This window comes from Cynocephalus volans, chromosome 2 (assembly GCF_027409185.1).
Source record: "Cynocephalus volans isolate mCynVol1 chromosome 2, mCynVol1.pri, whole genome shotgun sequence".
Taxonomy (NCBI): domain Eukaryota; kingdom Metazoa; phylum Chordata; class Mammalia; order Dermoptera; family Cynocephalidae; genus Cynocephalus; species Cynocephalus volans.
The window spans coordinates 112695871-112714874 of record NC_084461.1 but is presented as its reverse complement, the minus strand read 5'-3'; the positions used below and the strand labels follow the sequence as shown (position 1 = coordinate 112714874).

Sequence of the window (19004 nt, the reverse complement as noted above, 5' to 3'; positions counted from 1 at the left end):
AGACCCAGTTTGTTGTTTGAACCTAGGTAAATTAAGAAGTGCTGTTTAGGGGCCGAGCCCGTGGCGCACTTGGGAGAGTGCGGCACTGGGAGCGCAGCGACGCTCCCGCCCCCGCCACGGGTTCGGATCCTATATAGGAATGGCCAGTGCACTCACTGGCTGAGTGCCGGTCACGAAAAAGACAAAAAAAAAAAAAAAAAAAAAAAAAAGAAGTGCTGTTTAGAACAAAAAGACAATAATCCTCAGAAAAACATTTTAAAAAACCAACCCAAAGTTGCTCAATGTACTATCTACATGTCCAGTTTCCATCCAAAAAATTACTAGACATACAAAGAAGAGACATACTAGACAGGAAGATGTAACTCATACTCAGGAAAAAAAAAAGCAATCATTAGAAATGAATTCCAAGTGGCCCAGATATTAGCTTTAGGAGGCAAAAACTTCAAAACAGTTATAATAAACACAGGTTTAGTATCACCTTACCGAAAATCCTTGAGACCAAATGTTTTTCAGATTTTGGAACATTTGCCTTGTATTTACCGGGGTGAGCATCCCAAATCCAGAAATCTAAAATCTGAAATGCTACAATGAGCATTTCCTTTAAGCATCACACTGGTGCTCAAAAAGTACCAGATTTTGGAGCATTTCAGATTTCCTGTGTGTTCAAAAATCAAAGGTAAATATGACATCAATAAGTAACAGAGGTGGACTCTCAGAGAAATGGAAGCTATATTTTAAAAAATAAGAAATTCTAGACCTGGAATAAGTTTTTAAAGAAAATTGTAATAACTGAAATGGAAAATTCACTCAATAGACTTAGAATGCAAATGGAAGAAGAAAAAAGCAGTGAAAAGCATTAACTTACCGATGCAGGAAAATTAAACCCAAAAAGAATACACACAAAGAAAAACACCTCTAGGCACAAATTGTTCAAAGCCAAAAGTAGAGAAAATCTTGAAAACAATTAGAGAAAAATAACATCACATATGGTGGCTGACTTCTTATCAAATACAATAGAGGACAGAAGCCATTGGAACAGCATACTCAAAGCCCTGAAAGAAAATCCTGTCAACTAAAAAGTCTATATACAATAAAACTATCCTTCAAAACTTAAGTGAAATAAAGACATGTTCAGATAAACAAAAACTGAGAAAACCTGTTGCCAGCTGATCTCCATTACAAGAAGTGCTCAAAAAAAGGAAGCATAATCAAATGGCAACACAGATCTGTAAGAAATGAAAAAGAATGGAAATAAATGTGAATAAATACTTTAAAATATTTTTCTTTTCTGTTTTTTAAAGCCAAATGATTGATGAAAGCAAAAAGTAAAACAATGTACTGTTAGTTTATCATTTATACGACAATAAGAACATTAAGAATAAGGAAAGTATTCTTTTTTAAGCTTCCTATGTTTTAGCTGAAGAAATTCAATATTTTAATTAGAGTAACCACTAAAAAATAACAGAAATATAACTAGAAAGTCAACAGAAGAATTAAAAGTAAATGCTAAAAAAATATTTGATAACATAAAAGACGACAGGAAAGAAGGATTAGAGACACAAAAAACAGATAAGAAAACACAAAACAGCAGGATGGCAGGCCTAATTACAATCAAATCACAATAAAATGTAGACAGACAAGAACTTCAAAACACTGCTGAAAGAAACTAAAGAGGACACAAAAAAATGGAAAGATGTTCCATGCTTTTGGATTGGAAGAATTAACATTGTGAAAATGCTGATCTTTAAATATTATTGAGTTTTACAAAAAATTTAAAAAGAGTTACCATATGATGGAGCAGTATACCTGTACATACTACTGGGTATATACTCAGAGGAAATAAAAATCAGTATATCGAAGAGATATCTGTACTCCTATGTTTATTGCAGCACTACTTACGGTAGCCAAGATATGGAATTAACCTAAGTATCCAACACAGATGAATGGATAAAAAAAAAAATGTGGCATATATACATAATGGAATACTATTCAAACATAAAAAAGAATGAAAATCTGTCATTTATGGCAACATAGATGGATATGGAGGACACTATGTTATGTGAAGTAAGCCACGGATGGACAGAAAGACAAATACCACATGATCTCACTCCTATGCAGAATTTTTTTTAAAAAAGTTGATATTACAGAGGTAGAAAGTAGAACAGTGACAACCTGGAACTAGGGATGGGAGGGGGAAAAGGAAAACAAAAAGAGGTTGGCAGACAGGTACAAAATTACAATTAGATAGGGGAAATAAGTTCTAGTGCTCTATTGTACATTAGGGTGACTGCAGTTACAGTTAAGTTTTGAATATTATATAATAGCTGGAGGAGAGGCTTTTGAATATTCTCCCCACAAAGAAATGATAAATGCATGAGGTTATGTATACACTAACTACGCTGACCCAATCATTATATAACACATATATGTATAAAAACATTATACTGTACACCACAAATATGTATGATTACAATGTCTCAATTAAAATAAATAAATGTACAAAGAATTTTTAAAAAGAGACATGAAAAACAGATAAAACACAAAACAGCAAGACAGCAGGCCTAATTACAATCAAATCACAATAAAATGTAGACCAACTAGTCTACAAAAAGAAAATAGCAAATTATGGTTCATGTACTTGTATTATACATTCACGTAAATAGATTACTATGGGTGACATAGGAAAACTTGATTATTTACTAATAATTAGTTATTTAATGCTAGGTAGGGAAAAGTAGAATATAAAATTGTAGTTTAAAAATGTACATAAAAATGCAAAAATATTGTTAAAGGTTAGAGATCTTTTAGTTACTTTCTCTATTCTCCAAACTTTCTATATTATTTTCTCTTCATAATAAAATAATTATAAACATTTTCGATAAGCAAAGTACGATGTAATCCTTGGAATAAATTTCTGAAGTGTTGGTTTTGAAAAAAGTTAAGCCTCTTAAAATTTGATATTCTATGATAATTTGAGACTCAAATTTTCCAAAAATGTATAGTTCACTGACTGTTTTTGGTATTGAGATTTAAAACACTGCTGTTTTTGTCAGCATTATGCTAGATGGAGATGTTGTGATGATCAAAACTCAGGTCCTTTCCTTGCACCTACTCTAAAGAGCTACTATAGACTATTTTCTGAGAACTCTGTTTCGGCTTTGCATGAATTTCTTATCTTTTGTCGATGCAAGATGCTGTCTCTCTGGATCTACCTCTGCCAGTGTTCATTTTCCCTTCTAGCCTGCCGTGATTCAGGAAATGAGACAGCCATATTTCTAATAACTTTGTATAAAGTATAACTGTACAGTCCCCACATACAGGTGCAACGAAGCCCTGTTATGTGAAAGCCTTGTTGTTATTGTTGTTTTGCTTAATTATTGGGCTTTGTTTCTGATCAGAAAACCTGACAAATAACTGGGATCAAAATAGGTGAGACAGTACAGTATTTTCTCCAAGAATACAAGCCAAATCTATTATTTCTAGAAATTTATAGGTAAATTAATACTGAGGCTCTTCTCTGACCAGCTTTGCCAGAAAACATTTTCTCTTTAAAATAGTTCTTTGCAAATGCTTTAAGTACAACAATTCTTGTGACACTTTTATTTGAAACTAAAATTCTGAGACTAAAGACAGTGATTAAAGACATAAAAAAGCAAATTCACTTTTAATTTTCAAAGAAAAATTCTTCCCATGAAATCAAGAGTTATGTATCATAAAGCTTAATTTTTCAAATAGCAAAGCCTGATTATTTATGCATGAAATCATTAGGTTCTATAAAAGCAAGGTAATATCTAAGCCCAGCTATTTCACATGAACTTATCAGGATTTAAACTAATCAGTGGGTACTTGTATGTCTGACTTCTCTATAGGATTTTAACATGCCACTTAATAAGCAACATATGTTTCTCCTAATACCTCACCTTTCCTAATATCCAGTGTCTACCACAAGGTAATAATTAGGTATTAATACCTAATACCTTTCCAAATATACAGTGTTTACCACTTACTGACAGTGACTATGTACTGTCATCACAGGAACAAACAAAGTGTAAGACTTTCAATATGGTCTATGACACTGGTTCTTAAACCTGACTCTCTAGGAATCACCAGGAAAGCTTCTAAAAACTACACACATTCTAAAGAGGTTGAATAAAACTCACATTGCCCGTTTGAAAATAAAAACAAAACAAAACAAAAAACCCAAAAAACTACACTACATATATTCTTTGGTGAGGGGAAACTAATCTTTCCTCAAGAAAAAAAAAATATCGGAATCACTGGTGCAGAAGAAAAACATGGGGAGACAGAGACCTGGTTTCAAAAAGATCCTGCCCCACCAAATATTAGGTTTCAGGCAAACATACAACCTTGAAAATGAAACTGCTACTCCAAGACTTTCTGAAAACCCACCTACTCCAAAGATTGATTTAAAGACCAAATGCAGATGTGTTAGTTACGAATACTTTGAAAACTCTAATACTTTATACAATATTAAGAAATTCTTCATAGATCTTTCCAATTAGAGACCCAAATTTCCATTCTCAGAAAAAGATTAATTCTACTGATCCAAACACTTCATTGAGGGCCTAATATGCTCTAGACATCTTTATTTGAGAAAGGATCCTATGCAAAATCAGAAGAAAATTTGTCTGTTTAACGATTTTAAACTAATAGTGAGTAACGTGGAAGAAGAAAGGGGAAAAAGGAACGAAGGACGCAAAAATGTTCCTTTAGATAGCATTCCTTTGACAGCACTAATAGATCAGTCTGTGATTATGGACATATTCCACATCTCCATTATCAAATATGGTAGCCACTAGCCACATGTGGATATTGAGCTCTTAGAATGTGACTCCAAGCAATCGAAGAACTGAATTTTTACCATAAATCTAAACTTATATTTAATAGCCACATGTGACTAATAGTTACAGTATCTGAAAGTGCAACCCCAGAACACTTAAAAATTTATTCATACTTCTGGATATATGAACAAGGAAAGGCAAGAGGAAATGGGGGAAAAAACTTAGCAAAATTCCGTAAGAACCTTTCTTATGCTTAATTTTTTGAAGATTTTTCTACTAGGAAAAGATACCTGCATACACTGAAACTGAGGAATCCAAATCATTTCTACTTTATATTCAATGGACTAAAAAACATCTGTCATGACTATTTTAAAAAGAAAAAAAATCACCAAAATAAGAAAAACTTAAACAGTATTAAACTGCAGGAATGGACACCAACTGGGACTCAGTATGCCCACTCCAAATTCCAATGCTGGCCCTGCCAGTTATACGTACAATACTTTTGAACAGGTCACTTAGCTCTTTTGGGTCTTAAACTCCAAATGTGCAAAACGGGACAATTTGCCTGTCATGTATACTTTACAGATTCTAGACAACAAATACAAGGTATGTTAAAGACCTTAAGATTCTTTTATACTACATTAATTTATAAAGAATTAATCTGTCTTTCAACATGTACTGACTGAGGGTCTACTACATCAGGTCTAATCAGGTACTAGGGAAATGATGGTGAACAACCACAGACATAGTCTGATTCTCATGGAGAAGTCAACTCAAGTCAACTCAAATAACCATGTTAATAAATATACTACTACTAATTGAAATAAAGGCTCTAAGGGAAAAAGATTTTATCCTAGACTGGAGGATGAAGGCTTCTTCCCTGCAGAAGTAAGAACTGAAGCAAAATCTTAAAACTGAAAGGTAACAATGTGTGTATGGGGGAGAAGGGAGGAAGAATTAATGGATAGCATCATGTACAAAGGCCCTGTGGCCAAAGGAATTATTGTGCCACTGAGTAACTGAAACACTGAAGAAGAGGTAAACTAGAGCTAGACAATGCAGGGACAGTTTAAAGCCAAGGCATGACATGATCAATTTTGTTTTAAAAAGATTATTCTGGGCATAACAGTGATGGGAAAGCATAGTAAATATGAGAAGCTATTACGAGACTACCGTAGAAGGGCATGCTATAGTGCGTTATAGGCTGGTAGCAGTGAAGATGAAAAGAATATTTAGGAAGTAAAGTTGATAGAAGGAATTCCGTGATGAATTGGATGTGAGGGGATGAGAGAAAGTGTAAAGGATGACTCTTAAGTTTCTCACTTTTGCAATACAATGAACAGAGGTTCCATTCATAAAAACATAGGACACTAAAAGAGGGTCTGGACTACTGCGTTTTCAGAGGGGGAGGTAGGAAATTGTAAGTTTGTGAGTCCAAGGTACCTTTGAGACACAAGGCAAAAAGGTCAAGCAGGCAGACACTGGAGGCCCAAAATTCAGAAAAGGAATGTGGGTAGGAGCAAAATTTGGAGAATCATTAGATTTGAGGATGGCCAGGTTAGAGAAGGAGGAGCTACGAAGGACATCAAGCTGAAAGAGCCAGAAAGAAAACTAAAAGAAAGGGTATTATTGAAGCCAAGGAAGTGACGAAGAGACTTCGAAAGAACATCAAATGTTGCAAGAAGTTTGCACAATGCTGAAAAAATAAAGTTTCCTGGAATTGGTGATAAGAATGGCAATCACCAGTGGCTTTAACAAGAACTATTCAGGTGAAATGATGGGGTAGAAGCCACACTACAGCAGTTTGAGGAGTGAAAAGTAAGGAAATCAAGACTGCAGTTATAAATGACACATTCAAAAGTCTGGCTGTGAAAGTAAGGAAAGAGTTAGTACCTGGAAAAGAATGAGAGTTCAGAAAAGGCTCTTCTCTTTCCATCAGATGGAAGATACTTGAATTTATTTAAATGAAGTAACCTGTTGGTAGGCAACTGTTAAATATCCATGAGGAAAAATAGAAATCATAGGACATCAAAACCAAACTTCAAAGTACTGTTTATCTCTACACTATCCAATACAGTAACCACTAGTCACATGTAGCTACTGAGCACTTGAAAACATCAGCCTGAATTCAGATGTACTGAACGTGAAACACACACACTGCATTTCAAAGCCTTCATACAAAAAAAAATTCATAAATTTTTTAATATGGATTATATCTATTGAATGTTTTAGATAGGGTGTCAAATAAAATTTATTATTAAAATTAATTTCACCTACTCTTTAACTCTTTTAAATGTGGCTATTAGAAAATTTTAAACTACATATTTGTATGTGGTTCACATTATATTTCAATTGGACAGTGCTGATAAAGACCTTAAGTGGCAAAAGTCATAATCACAGTGAGTGCTAGTCTAAACTTGGGGACTGGAGCCTAAGCCCAGACATGCCCTATGGAGTTTCCTACCTCTTCCCAAGACACAGTCAACTCTAATCCAAATCTTGAATTATCATAGCTAAATTTGTTTAATCATTCCCCTTCCTCTCATCTTCCTTGTTTCTCAGATGGTTAGGGTCCTAATGGGTCCTTTAAGTCTTTCCCCAGTGAAGTACTCAAGCCTGCCCTACCAAACCACCTACTCTTGTAAAAATTCCAAAATGACTTGCATACCAAACTCTGTTAAAAGCTAAATTGTTGGAGGAACTAATTTACACTAACCCAACAAAGAACCATCCCAGAGCTTTCTAGAATTCTTAACCTAGATGAATAGCTAAAATATCTAATTTGTGAATGTTCAGGAAACACACAGTAAAAAGTTTAAAGCAGAGAAATTTCTGAACCAAGGATACTACAAATATACCAGCCATAATTAGCTTCTGCAGAGAGTCAACATTCCACTAAGCTATTTTTGCTTTTCAGATTTTCCCCTTCTTCCAATTGGAAATCCCCAAGTTCTCTATCAGCTCCAAATTTTTCATAATAGCTTTAAGACAGAATAAGTAAAGGTTCTAGTGAAAACTGGAAGAATAAAAAAGCCACTGGCAGATGACAACTCTCATATTTTAAATGGGAAACCACTGATATGTTTTTAACTTTAGATTTTAAGATGTTTTCCTTGTTATCTACCCTTACTCTGCTTTCACTTTGTGGACTCCTTGACCTTGATATAACACCATGCTCTAACTAACTGAGCTAACTGGCTGGCCACAAAAGCATATTTTTATGCTACAAATTAAAATCTATTTTCATAAGTTCTATTTAACAAATCAGTAGCTGCAATTTTATAAGTGTTTGCCCCACTGTAAAACTAATTTGTAGAACGAAACCCAATTTTGAGTCCACCTCCCAAACATGCTTTTCCCAGTGTTCCACATCTCCACAGATTCGAAACAGACTCTGGCATTACTCTTTCTATATACCCCCGCATCCAAACTATCAGCAAATCCCCAAAATTCCACCTCTTAAACACATTCAGCATCTGAACACTTCTCACTGCATCAACCACTACCATTTTAGTAAAAGTCGCCATCATCTTAACTGAACCACTGCAGTAGGCTTCAAACAGTCTCCTAGCTTCCACACTTGCTCCCTAAAAGTACATTCTTCACACAGCAATCAGAGTGATATTTCAGAAACATAAGTCAGATCATATCAAGTCTCCTTACATCACTCAGAGTCTTTACCATGATCTACAAAGTTCTGCACTATTTGGTCCTCACTCCTGTGACCCACTCTCTCCTATCACTCTCCATCTCATAACTTTGGTCTTGCTAACCTCCTTTTCTATCAATCCCATCAAAGAGACTCCCATCTCAAGGTCTTGGTGTCTGCTGTTCCTCTTCATAGAGTGTTTTCCCCCCTGGTATTTGCATGAAGTGATCCCTCACTCCCTTCTAGTACTGCTCACCTATCGGAGAGGACTTCTCTAACTACTCTAAAACAGCACCACCATAGCCATCATTGTCTAGCCACCTTTAATTTCCTTTACCCTGCTTTAATTTTCTTCACAGTACTTATATCTGACCTATTTGGTTACTGCCTCCTACCACCAGACTGAAAGCCACATGACTTTGTTTTGTTCACTGCTATATCCCCAGCATTTAGAACAGTGCTGTTGCTGATGCTCAATAAGGAACGGTTAAATGACCAAATTCACATTCATTTGACTTCAGCATGGAATCAGTTTGATTAGTACTATAAACTTCCCAAATATGTATATGAAACACATAATTAAACATCAATGAAAGCAAACACATTCAACACAAAAAAACCAAGAAACTATTTTGGTTCTTTAAATTCCAGACACATAGGATTGAAATGTGAGTATGAACATAAATACACAGAGAAGACATCAATTATGATTAGCAGTGTATGGATTTGCGGGGGGGGGGCACATTTTAAGTTCCCAAACTTATCCTTCCTTCTACCCAGGTAGTCAGGTGGTGTGTAGTTAGAGAATGCATATAGTACAAAACAGACTTCAGTAGCCCAAAGCATAGGTTTAGCAGGGTAGAGCCCCTGACAAAATTGTCAAATAGGCTAAATTTGACTTTGCCAAATGCAAATATTTAACAGGGTCCCACCTTTGTTCAGTTCTGGAAACTACTCTACTCCCCACTCCACCCCCAGACATGACCCATTCTTGTTCTTCCAGGGTGACTTTCAAGGACTCAAGCTATGCACTGAAGCGATCAGTAGTATGTGGAATTTCTTGTCCAGGAATCAACGCAGTCCACTCAGAGAAGCAGCTCAGTGTTAGAAAAGATACCATAATTGTTCAGTGTTTGACATATAATCCTTGTTAAGTGACAGGAATTGCCCACTCTGAATTGTATTCAATGAACAAATCTTTATTAAGTACCTATTCACTCTATGAAAATGAATGAGACACAAGCTCAGATCCTAGTGAAGGAGACAGTCATTAACAATAAATAATTACATCATCACAAGTATACTTCCTGCTCATTTCTGTCAACTATGTAGTCATTCAACTCTGAAGAGTCAAGGTGGAAGATGATGGTGGTAATCCCCAAGGATCCCCCTCAACATCCCTGCCATCTTAGAGCAGGTCTTGGGAATAGGTAGGAAAAAGAGATAAAATAATAATAATAACAACCTGGAGCCACTACATGCTGGCATTAGCATCAGAAAAACCTGACTGTACGGTTCACTTGTACTACTTTCCATAAGAGTGGCTATTAGGCAATTTCTTCAGTTCTTAGGACAGTATTTATCATAAATAAAATGTGTATTAGACCTATTTCTTAGGAATTATATGAAACACTCAACTAGCTCAGTGAGACATTAATGACATTTAGTATAGTTGCTCCCTTTACCTTTACCCTTTTATTAATGAGAAAGGCAAAAACATAGAAGCCATATACAAAGACTTGACATACCACCAGCAAAAAGCTCCAAAGCTTTGGCCTAAGGACAACTGAAAGGTAATGCTACCTTTAAAAAAAAAGAAAAAAAAAACTTTTAATAATGCTTTAAATATGGTAGGCGTTAACATGGATTGTCCACCACTCTTGTTTTCCACATTTGATAATCATGCTTTCCATCATACATGATGAAGTTGTTCATGAAATACTTCTTTATTACCCTCCATTTTTTATTTCTTCCTGTAGGGGCAGAAATCAACACTTTGATTTCTTGCAATAATTAAAAACAAAAACAAAAACAAAAACAAAACCTAATTCCTGGCATCAGCATTGAAGAGTTTCTGCCTTCTTTTAAACTCTTTTCTCTCAGCTTCCCTGACACTACTCTCTAAGCTATTTCTCACCAGTCTGGCAGCTCAGTCTTAATTTCCTTTGCTAGTAGCTCCTCAATCTACAATAGACCTTAGACATTCTCCAGGTCCAATCCTATTTTCTGTGCTTTTATCTACCCACTCTCCCTAAGTAATTTCATCCACAACTTAAACCACCATCTTATACAAACAAAGGTACTTCAAAAATTTCATGTTAAGATTCATATTATCTTTTAATTCTACTTTTCCATGAACTTTTTGAAATACCCTCGTGTGTGTGTGTGTGTGTGTGTGTGTGTGTGTGTGTGTATTTTCTGTTTGTCCCTGCCAAACAAATGACTCTTGGAATAAGATGTCTTACAGGCTATTCAAACAGAATCCTTTCTCCTCCTTGCTCCTCCTACCAACAAATCTATTCCCCCTCCAATCTGTCCCACTCCAAGCAAAAGTACCACTATCTATACAGTTGCTCAAATCCAAAACCTACAAGTCAGCTTTTTTCTCACTCCCACATCCAATCAGTCCTACCACCAACCCTTATTATCTCTAACTCAGACCCCATTAATAGCTTGAGTCTCCATGCTTCTGTTCCTTCCCCTGCCAATCCATTCTCCACCTAGCAGCCAGAGATGATAAAATGGAAGTCATTCCCTCACACAAAATCCTTCAATAGCTTCCCACTACATTTACAATGAAACATTCTAGCTTCCTTTTAGTTCTTTGACATATCGCTCTTTCTCACCTCACTACCTTCATATATGCTGTTTCTTTGGCCAGGAATATTGTTCCACCCTATCATCAACTTACCCTTCAGGTCTCAGCTTCAATGTCACACTTCTTAAAAAAGGCCTTCCCAAAACCCAATTAAAATTAGGTCCTCTTATATCCTTACTGGCATCCTTAAAACAGTTTGCAACTACAGTATGTTATTTGTCCAGCTACTTGGTTAATGTCTGTCTAGGAAGAGAGGGTATCTGCTTTCCTAATCACTACAACATCCACAGTGCCACAGCCATGTGGCCAACACATAGGACACCTAAGACACCTCCTTCCCCAGTAAATACTGGAGAAATGGAGAACTCATGAGTCCTGGTCCTGAAGGGTAGTATAATACAAGATGCACCAAGGATATTTATTTCCCTACAGTTGGGCATTTAGGTAAAATACATCTAAAAAGTCATAGTGATGGGCAGTAAAAATAAATTTAAGTGGAAGGAAAACAACATAGTCCTTTTCCCTAACATGTTTCTGGAGCACTTGCCTTTTACTTTTTTTGTTGTGACAGAGTTAGACCCATGGTAGATATTTAAACACTTAGTGACCAAAGTAGAGTACATGACAATCAACCAAATGCTAGAATTAAATGTTACAGAAATTCTAAATATTATAATCCACTGAGGGCTAGAAGCATTAGAGGTTTTAGGGAGGAAGAAGTCAATCAAAACAGGATGAAGAACCTCTGAGGATCTAGTCAATCCATGTTATCACCCTTCTCCATGCCAGCTCCACCTTCAACAGTGGTGTATACCCATATCTGTACTACTTAACATCACATAAATTTCTCTAATACATCTGCTAAAATTCTAAGCAAAATTATCTACAATATGTGCTTATTATAACCCAATAAACCTCTTTCACTGGCCATAAAGGATCTGAGTGGTAGAAGGTACAAAACTACAAAAAATTCATTACACTACCTGTTGCATAAATGAAACTCTGAACATTTTATATACTAAATTCATCGAATGTAGGAATTAAGAGAACCTAAATTTAAATCCTAGAGTTTAACTCTGAACCTTCTGAGGGACCAATAGAAGAATGACATAATAACTACACTAGCCATTACTTTCCAAGAACTAACTATACATGGCCCTTTCATTTTATTTATTTTTCTAATCTTCACAATAACCCTGAAAGCTGAGGAGGCTGAGACTGAGAAGTTGTGTGGCTTCTTCAACTACCACACAGCTAACAATACAGGTGTTCTGTTTCTTAGACACTCTAACCTAACCAAAAATGACAAAAATAAAAACAAAACAAAACACACACACACACACCCCCTCTGAGGTTTTGGAGAACTTTAAGTGTTTTGTCACTGAGAATTTACTTTAAAATAACAAAAACTTCCCCAGAAAGCATAAATTCAAAATATATACTATCTTTCAATTCAAAAAGTCTCCCTAAAACTTACATGTAAATATAGGTTGCTTTACTACTAAACTACTTGGCTTTGGTGAAATAAATCCAAAATATACCTGCATAATACTTTCAATAGTAAAAATGCTCTAAGAAATGGGAAATCACCAGCTCCATATCTACTTTAGTCTACAAAAAGTTTTGAGTCTTGAAAAGGAAAAAAAGAATAGGTTTGAAAGAAACTACAGGAATGTGAAAAGAAGTGTTTTTGAAATTGTTTTGCTTCTGATATGACAATAAGAGTAGTACTATCTATAACTAAATTATGTCAGGCTTTTAAACAATCAATAAGCTGTAAGGGTTGGGACCTCTTTAATTATTTCAATGTTAACATTATCAAACATTGCGACAAGTATAGTCTTGTATGAAATGACTGTATAAAAATCAAATAATCATATCCAAAAGAAATCACGCTTACTGGATTTAAAGTTTTGCACATAATGATCATCAAAATTCCATCAGTGTAGTCATTATATACTCGTAAAGGCAGACTTCAAATAATCCCAACTCATAAAAAAGTTAAATATTAATTCAATCTCAAAAACATCAATGTTATCTCAAAATAATGATTCTGAATCCTAAAGAAATAAGTCTCATGTGGCCATAAAAAACCGAATTACTGTAATAAACGTTTATGAGGACGGTTTTCTATTCACAAAGTGTAACTGCTTATGAAAAGACTCCAGAAAGTCTTTCTAGACATCCGCCACAGAAATACTAATTATTCTGCTTTTCTCTTTTTCTGTAAAGACTCACCTCTCCACTCAATTTCTTTGGTATAGCCCCTCCCAAAAAGTGTACATTACAAAAGATGGATTTATGCCATTATCAGCAACAGCACGTCCCAAGATTTAAGATTTCCATGATCCTTTGCATATACAGGATTGCAAGAATTGAGGTTTAATAATTCATCGACCACAAACACACCCTGTTAAGATTTTCCTTCAAACGCCAAAGTTCCCACTCTTGGGATCCCTAATAGGTGTACATAGGCCATACAATACTACTTTTAAAAAGGACACAAATGTTGAGTACTCTCCACTCTCTCCTGAGACGTCCCCATCTAAACCTTCTGCATATTCCTTTTTCGGGGCCCATAAACAACTGTCATTCAGAGAGGTGGTAACTGTTAAGCCTGGGTGAGAAAGAAAGCGTACACGAGATATATAACTGGATGGGGAAGGCTGTTAAATACAGCCTCTCCAGTAACACGTAACTAGCCAAACCCACTGCAAACTTTCAAGAGATTAAGTTACATTCCTCTGCAATTCCACCCTTGACAGCTGAGTCCAGGGATGCCGGCGAGTCGTGCACATCCATTCCCGCCACCTCACCCGGAGAGAGTCTGCAGCCACATCCCGCAGTCAGCATGCACCCTGGGTTGGGGAAGGAGTGAGGGCTGGGCGAACTCACCTTTTCCAGCTCGTCGTGGAGCTCCGCCAGGCTGGGCCGGAGCAGCTTCTCCCCCAGCTGCGCGGCTGTGTGCCGGTAGTGGTCAATCCTGGGCACGGCGTCCATGGTGTTGTGGCCGAAGGTGCGCAGGTAGTAGGTGTTGGTGTGAGTGTCATAGCAGTAGTGCTGGTGGTGCCCACTGCCGCCGCCCGAGTGCAGGCTGCTGCCCTCACTCAGCACCGTGTCCCCACCGTTCTGGAAGCTCACGTTGGGCCCGTCGCCTCCGACCCCCGCCGCGTCTGACAGGCTGTCTTCCGCCGACGAGGAGGCGGCCGGGTCCACGAAGTTCACGCGGAAGCGGCCCTTGGCTTCCTCGCTGCCCTTGGCCGGCCCACTCTCACCGCTAGCTTTCCCCGCCGATGGGGTCTCCTTGCCCCCCGCCCCACCACCAGCCGCCGCCGCCACTGCCGCGGCCCTCCCGGCGTTCTCGGAAACCAGGTCCACCTGAAAGCGGCTCTGGCTAGGGGTGGGCCCCAGGGGTCTGCCCAGCCCGTCTCCGGCCGCCGCGGCGCCCTCACCGCGGACCCCGCCACCGCCCCGGCTCACGGTCGCAGCATCCTCCGGCACCGAGGGCACCGCCGTGCCGGGTAGATCCACCCCGGCGGCGGCCAGCGCGGCGGCTGGCGGCGTCTCCCCAACCCCAGCCAGTCTCGGGGCCCCGGAGGAGGGCGCCGTGGGCCCCGGCTCCATCGCAGCCCGACCCCCGGTGGACCTGGAGAGCCTGGCGGTCGTCGCGGACTGAGCTTCTTCCGCGCCCCTGGCCGGTGGTGGCCGCGGCCGCAAGGCCAGGTGAGGGAGCTCTCTCCCGGCCGCCCTCTCTCCGCCGGTCGCCCGGGCCAGCACGAACGCCGCCGGCAGCCGAGTCAGCGCGCGAGTGCGGCGGGCGCGGGGCGGGCCCTGCTGTTTAAAGCCTCCGCGGGGCAGCCGCGGCGGCTGCTCAGGCTGCAGCACGCGGGAGGCGGGGCCGGCGGCTCCTCCGCCCCTCAGCCCGCCCACCCGCGGTCCCGCAGTGGCGCGCGACGGACGCTAGCTCGGCGTCCCGGCGCTCCAGGGCTCCTGCGCCATCCCACGCGAGAGCGGCAGGTCGGCGCGGGCTTCGGGCAGAGCCGACAGCACGGGCAGAACAGTCAGGAAGCAGGCGCGGCCGCGCACCGCCTCACTGCGGTCTCCGGGAAGATCTCCCGCCGCTACCTCCTCTTCCGTCACCCTCCTCCCCCCTCCACACCCCGCGCACTGCGGCAACGGGGAGCGGAACCCCGGCCGCCTCCCTCTCTCCCCGCCCCGGGGCCGCGCGTCAATGTACCGGCAGCCCAGGCCACGGGCTGCGGATGGCACGCGGGCCCTGCCGCGGCGCACGCCGATAGCTGCTGCTCCCGCGGCAGCTGCCACCGCAGCCGCGGCTTCTCGCCCGCTAGCTTTTTTTTTTTTTTTTTTTTTTTTTTCAATTTCTGAATTCGCAGTACTTGGGCTGTACCGGCGAGTTCTCGCGAGATGCCGCAGAGCTAGAGCCGCTTCCCCCTCAGGCGCGTGGTACCCGAGGCCGGCTGGGACCCGGGGCCGGCCCTTGTTCCTGCGGGTGATGCCGGACTTTACTGTCGTGCGCGTGGGTGCTTCCGGAAGCCCGGCAGCTAGTCCTGCTTGGGGCTCCGGCTCGCCGCGACTCCCTGCACTCAGTCCAGGCCCAAGCCTAGGGGGAGGCAGGATTTCCACCGTGCCGCCTTTGAGCGCTGGACTCACCCCGCCGGGCAGTTAGATTTGCATAACCAGGGACTAGCTCCCAGCCGTGATGCGATGGGTGTGTCCGCACTTACGATGACACCTTTATTTTAAAAGCTGTGATGTTTGAAGGTGATAGGGAGCTTAGTGGTGATATTGTTTCAAGACAATTTTTAATTTGAGGCATTTCCAAAAATATGAAGCTCATCTCTTGGAATATAATGACGGCAGTAACTAACCGTTACGGGGGAAATTTCTGATGGTTTAGGTTGTGAAGAATTCCTCTGTTTTAATAGAAACAGGCACTCCTCTCCTCTACAGGCCTGTTTTCTCCTGTGTAAAATGTAGGGGAATGTAACTATTTCTCAACTTTCTTAGCAACAGAATCCAATTTTTAACCTTAATTCTCCCCAAAGCCCTAAGGTAAAACAATGAATGGCCATGAATGGCTTCCTCTGATCATTTGTCTTTTATCTATGTATTTATTGTAGTTACGTATTTTTAAATTTTATATATGGGAATAAACACTATCCTTGCTGAATCCTTGAAGCATGATCAAAGACCCTCGAAATTTACAGAACTTGTTTGAAAATGCTGTGAATAAAAGCTACAAGCAGGCAATTTTTGCAAAATTGTCAAATCCATGGTTTTATTTGACCTTGAAAACTTTTCAGATCATTTTATTATCTCTATTTTAGAGATGAAGAGAGGAGGAAAGAGCTCTTGGATCATGTAGTCAGGGTTTTTAAAGCCCCTTCTGAGCTTTAGTGATACTGGCAGAAACCAGAAGAAGCCAGATATATCAGGTGGTCGTTTAAGCAGTGCAGTTTTCTACTAGGGAATTGCTACTTACTGTTTAGTCTGCACAGTGTCTTTCAGCTCCAAAGCTTAATCGGTGGCTGTTGGAATTCCACATTTATTTAACTGAACAAATATTGAGCCGCTCTGTGTTCTGAGGATGTAGCAGTGAGCAAAACAGACACTCCCTTCTCTCACGGAGCTCATTCTAGTGAGAGAGAAAATAAATAGATAAAATATGTACTATGCTTGTAGTGAGTGCTAAGGAAAGGAGAATGGGATATGCATGTGAGATAAAAATGGTAAAATTTCCCATACAACGGCCTCACTGAGAAGGTGACATTTGAGTGAGGAAGTGATGATGTAAATGTTTGGGAAAAGAGTGTTTCAAGCAGAGGAAAAGCAAAGGCCCAAAGGTGGGAGCATGCCTGACATGTTCATGAAATTTTATGTAGGCCAGTTTGACTGGAGCTGCTTAAGAGATGGGGAGAAGCAAAGGCAATTAGATCAGAGAGTTTGGGGATATGGGATGCGATAGATCAAGATGTGTAGGACCTCTTTGGCTATTAGGCTTACTTTGGTTTTTTCCTCTAAGTGGAGTGGTATATTAGCTTAAGTTGCCATAACAAAATACCATAGACTGGGTGGCTTAAAGAACAGAAATTTATTTTCTCACAGTTCTGGATACTGGAAAGTCTGAGATCAGGATGAGAGCATGGTTAGGTTCAGGTGATGGCTTTTTTTATGACTTGCAGACAGCTCCCTGCTCAATGTGTCTTCACATGGTGGAGAGAGAACTCTGGTGTCTGTTTTCTAATAAGGCCACCAGTTCTTTTGGATCAAGGCTCCACTCCTATGACATCATTTACTTTCAATCACCTCTTGAGAAGTGCTATCTCCAGTATAGTCACATAGGGGGAGGGGGTTAAGACTTCAACATATGAGTTTTGAGGGGACACTATTCATTCCATAGCAAATGGCAACTTGCTGGAGGGTTTAAGTAGAGGAATGACACGATCTGACATATATTTAAAGGATCAATCTAGCTGCCTTGTAAATAGACTAGAGGGTAAGTGGTGGGGGCAAAGAAAGAAGCACGGAGATGTGTTAAGAGGTATTGCAACAAGCCAGGAAATGATGATGTGTCTTTGACCACAGTCAGTAGCAGTGGAAATGGGGGAGAGTGGTTGAATTCTGGGGAGGCAATAAAATTTGCTGACATATGCAGAATGTGGAAAAAGGCAAATTGAAGGGTGGCATGAGCAACTGAAAGAATAATGTTGCTGTTTTCTGAGATGAAGGAGATGGTGAAAGGAGCAGGTTTGGATGGGGTAAATATCAGGAGCTCTGTCTGAGATGTCTGTTGGAGGAAACACACAAATGTACAGTAATAATAAATAGTCACTCATATAAATGTGTAATTGAAAACCGAGAAGTTCTAGGAGAGAGGAACATGGTACAGTGAAAATGCAAAATAAGGTGCCACAGTTAGGAAGGGAGTGACTTTTCACCAGAGGTTTGAAGGACAGTTAGGACTAAACTGTAACTTGCTGGGGGTTTCAAGCAAGGGAAATATTGTGGACAAAAGCCCTCATGGAGTGAACATGGCCTGTCTAAGGAGCTTAAAGCCCATTTGGTTAAACATAGGGATTAAGGAGTAAGAATAGTAAGAGATGAGTCTGTCTTTATTCTAAAAGCCCTGTAAAGCCATTAGTGAGTTTCCAGGGAGATAGAGGGGCACATGATCAGATCTGCATTTATTAAAACTTTCTCTAGTTATATTGTGGGCAGAAGAATGGAGAAGAGGAAGAGTAAGCATGGGAAGGCAGGAAACAATTTCATTAATGTAGTCATGAGATGACAGCAATAATAGTAGCTAAATGTTTACAGAGATTTTATGTCCTGGATGCTATGCTAAAAACAGTCTACATTCATAATATTACTTAATTCTCATAACAACACTATGAAGAAAACTCACAGGATGACCCCCATTTTACAGATGAAAAACTTAGTTAAATCAAAAAGGAAGTAATTCAAACATGTAATGACAAAATGAAAGACTTAAAAAGAGCAGGAGGAAGGCATAGCCTAAGAGATGAGAAGAAAATCAGATGAAGGCGTTTGGAAGTAGGATCAGCTGTGTTAAATTGGGTGCAGAGGCTGAGAAAGATGAGTTGAATATATATTGAATTTAGTAACATGTATTAGCCAACAAAATGGGAGAGCAATGGGGGACGGTGGTGGAAGGGGTGGGGGAGCAAAGATTCCAGGAGATATGATCAAAATA

At 39.8% G+C, this 19004-nt stretch overlaps 1 protein-coding gene across 3 annotated transcripts in view; it reads right to left on the bottom strand.

Annotated features, from left to right (window-relative positions):
* The window catches only part of SLC12A2 (solute carrier family 12 member 2), a 118876-nt gene extending 103900 nt beyond the window's left edge, over positions 1 to 14976 (bottom strand). For all 3 annotated transcript variants that reach the window (XR_010022626.1, XM_063086098.1, XM_063086099.1), the window contains exon 1: positions 14165 to 14976. Coding sequence is in view for 2 of the 3 variants with exons in the window: in XM_063086098.1 (XP_062942168.1) it covers positions 14165 to 14893 (729 nt within the window). In the remaining variant the exon portion in view is untranslated. The remainder of the gene's footprint in view (positions 1 to 14164) is intronic.
* Between the last annotated feature and the right edge of the window lie 4028 nt (positions 14977 to 19004).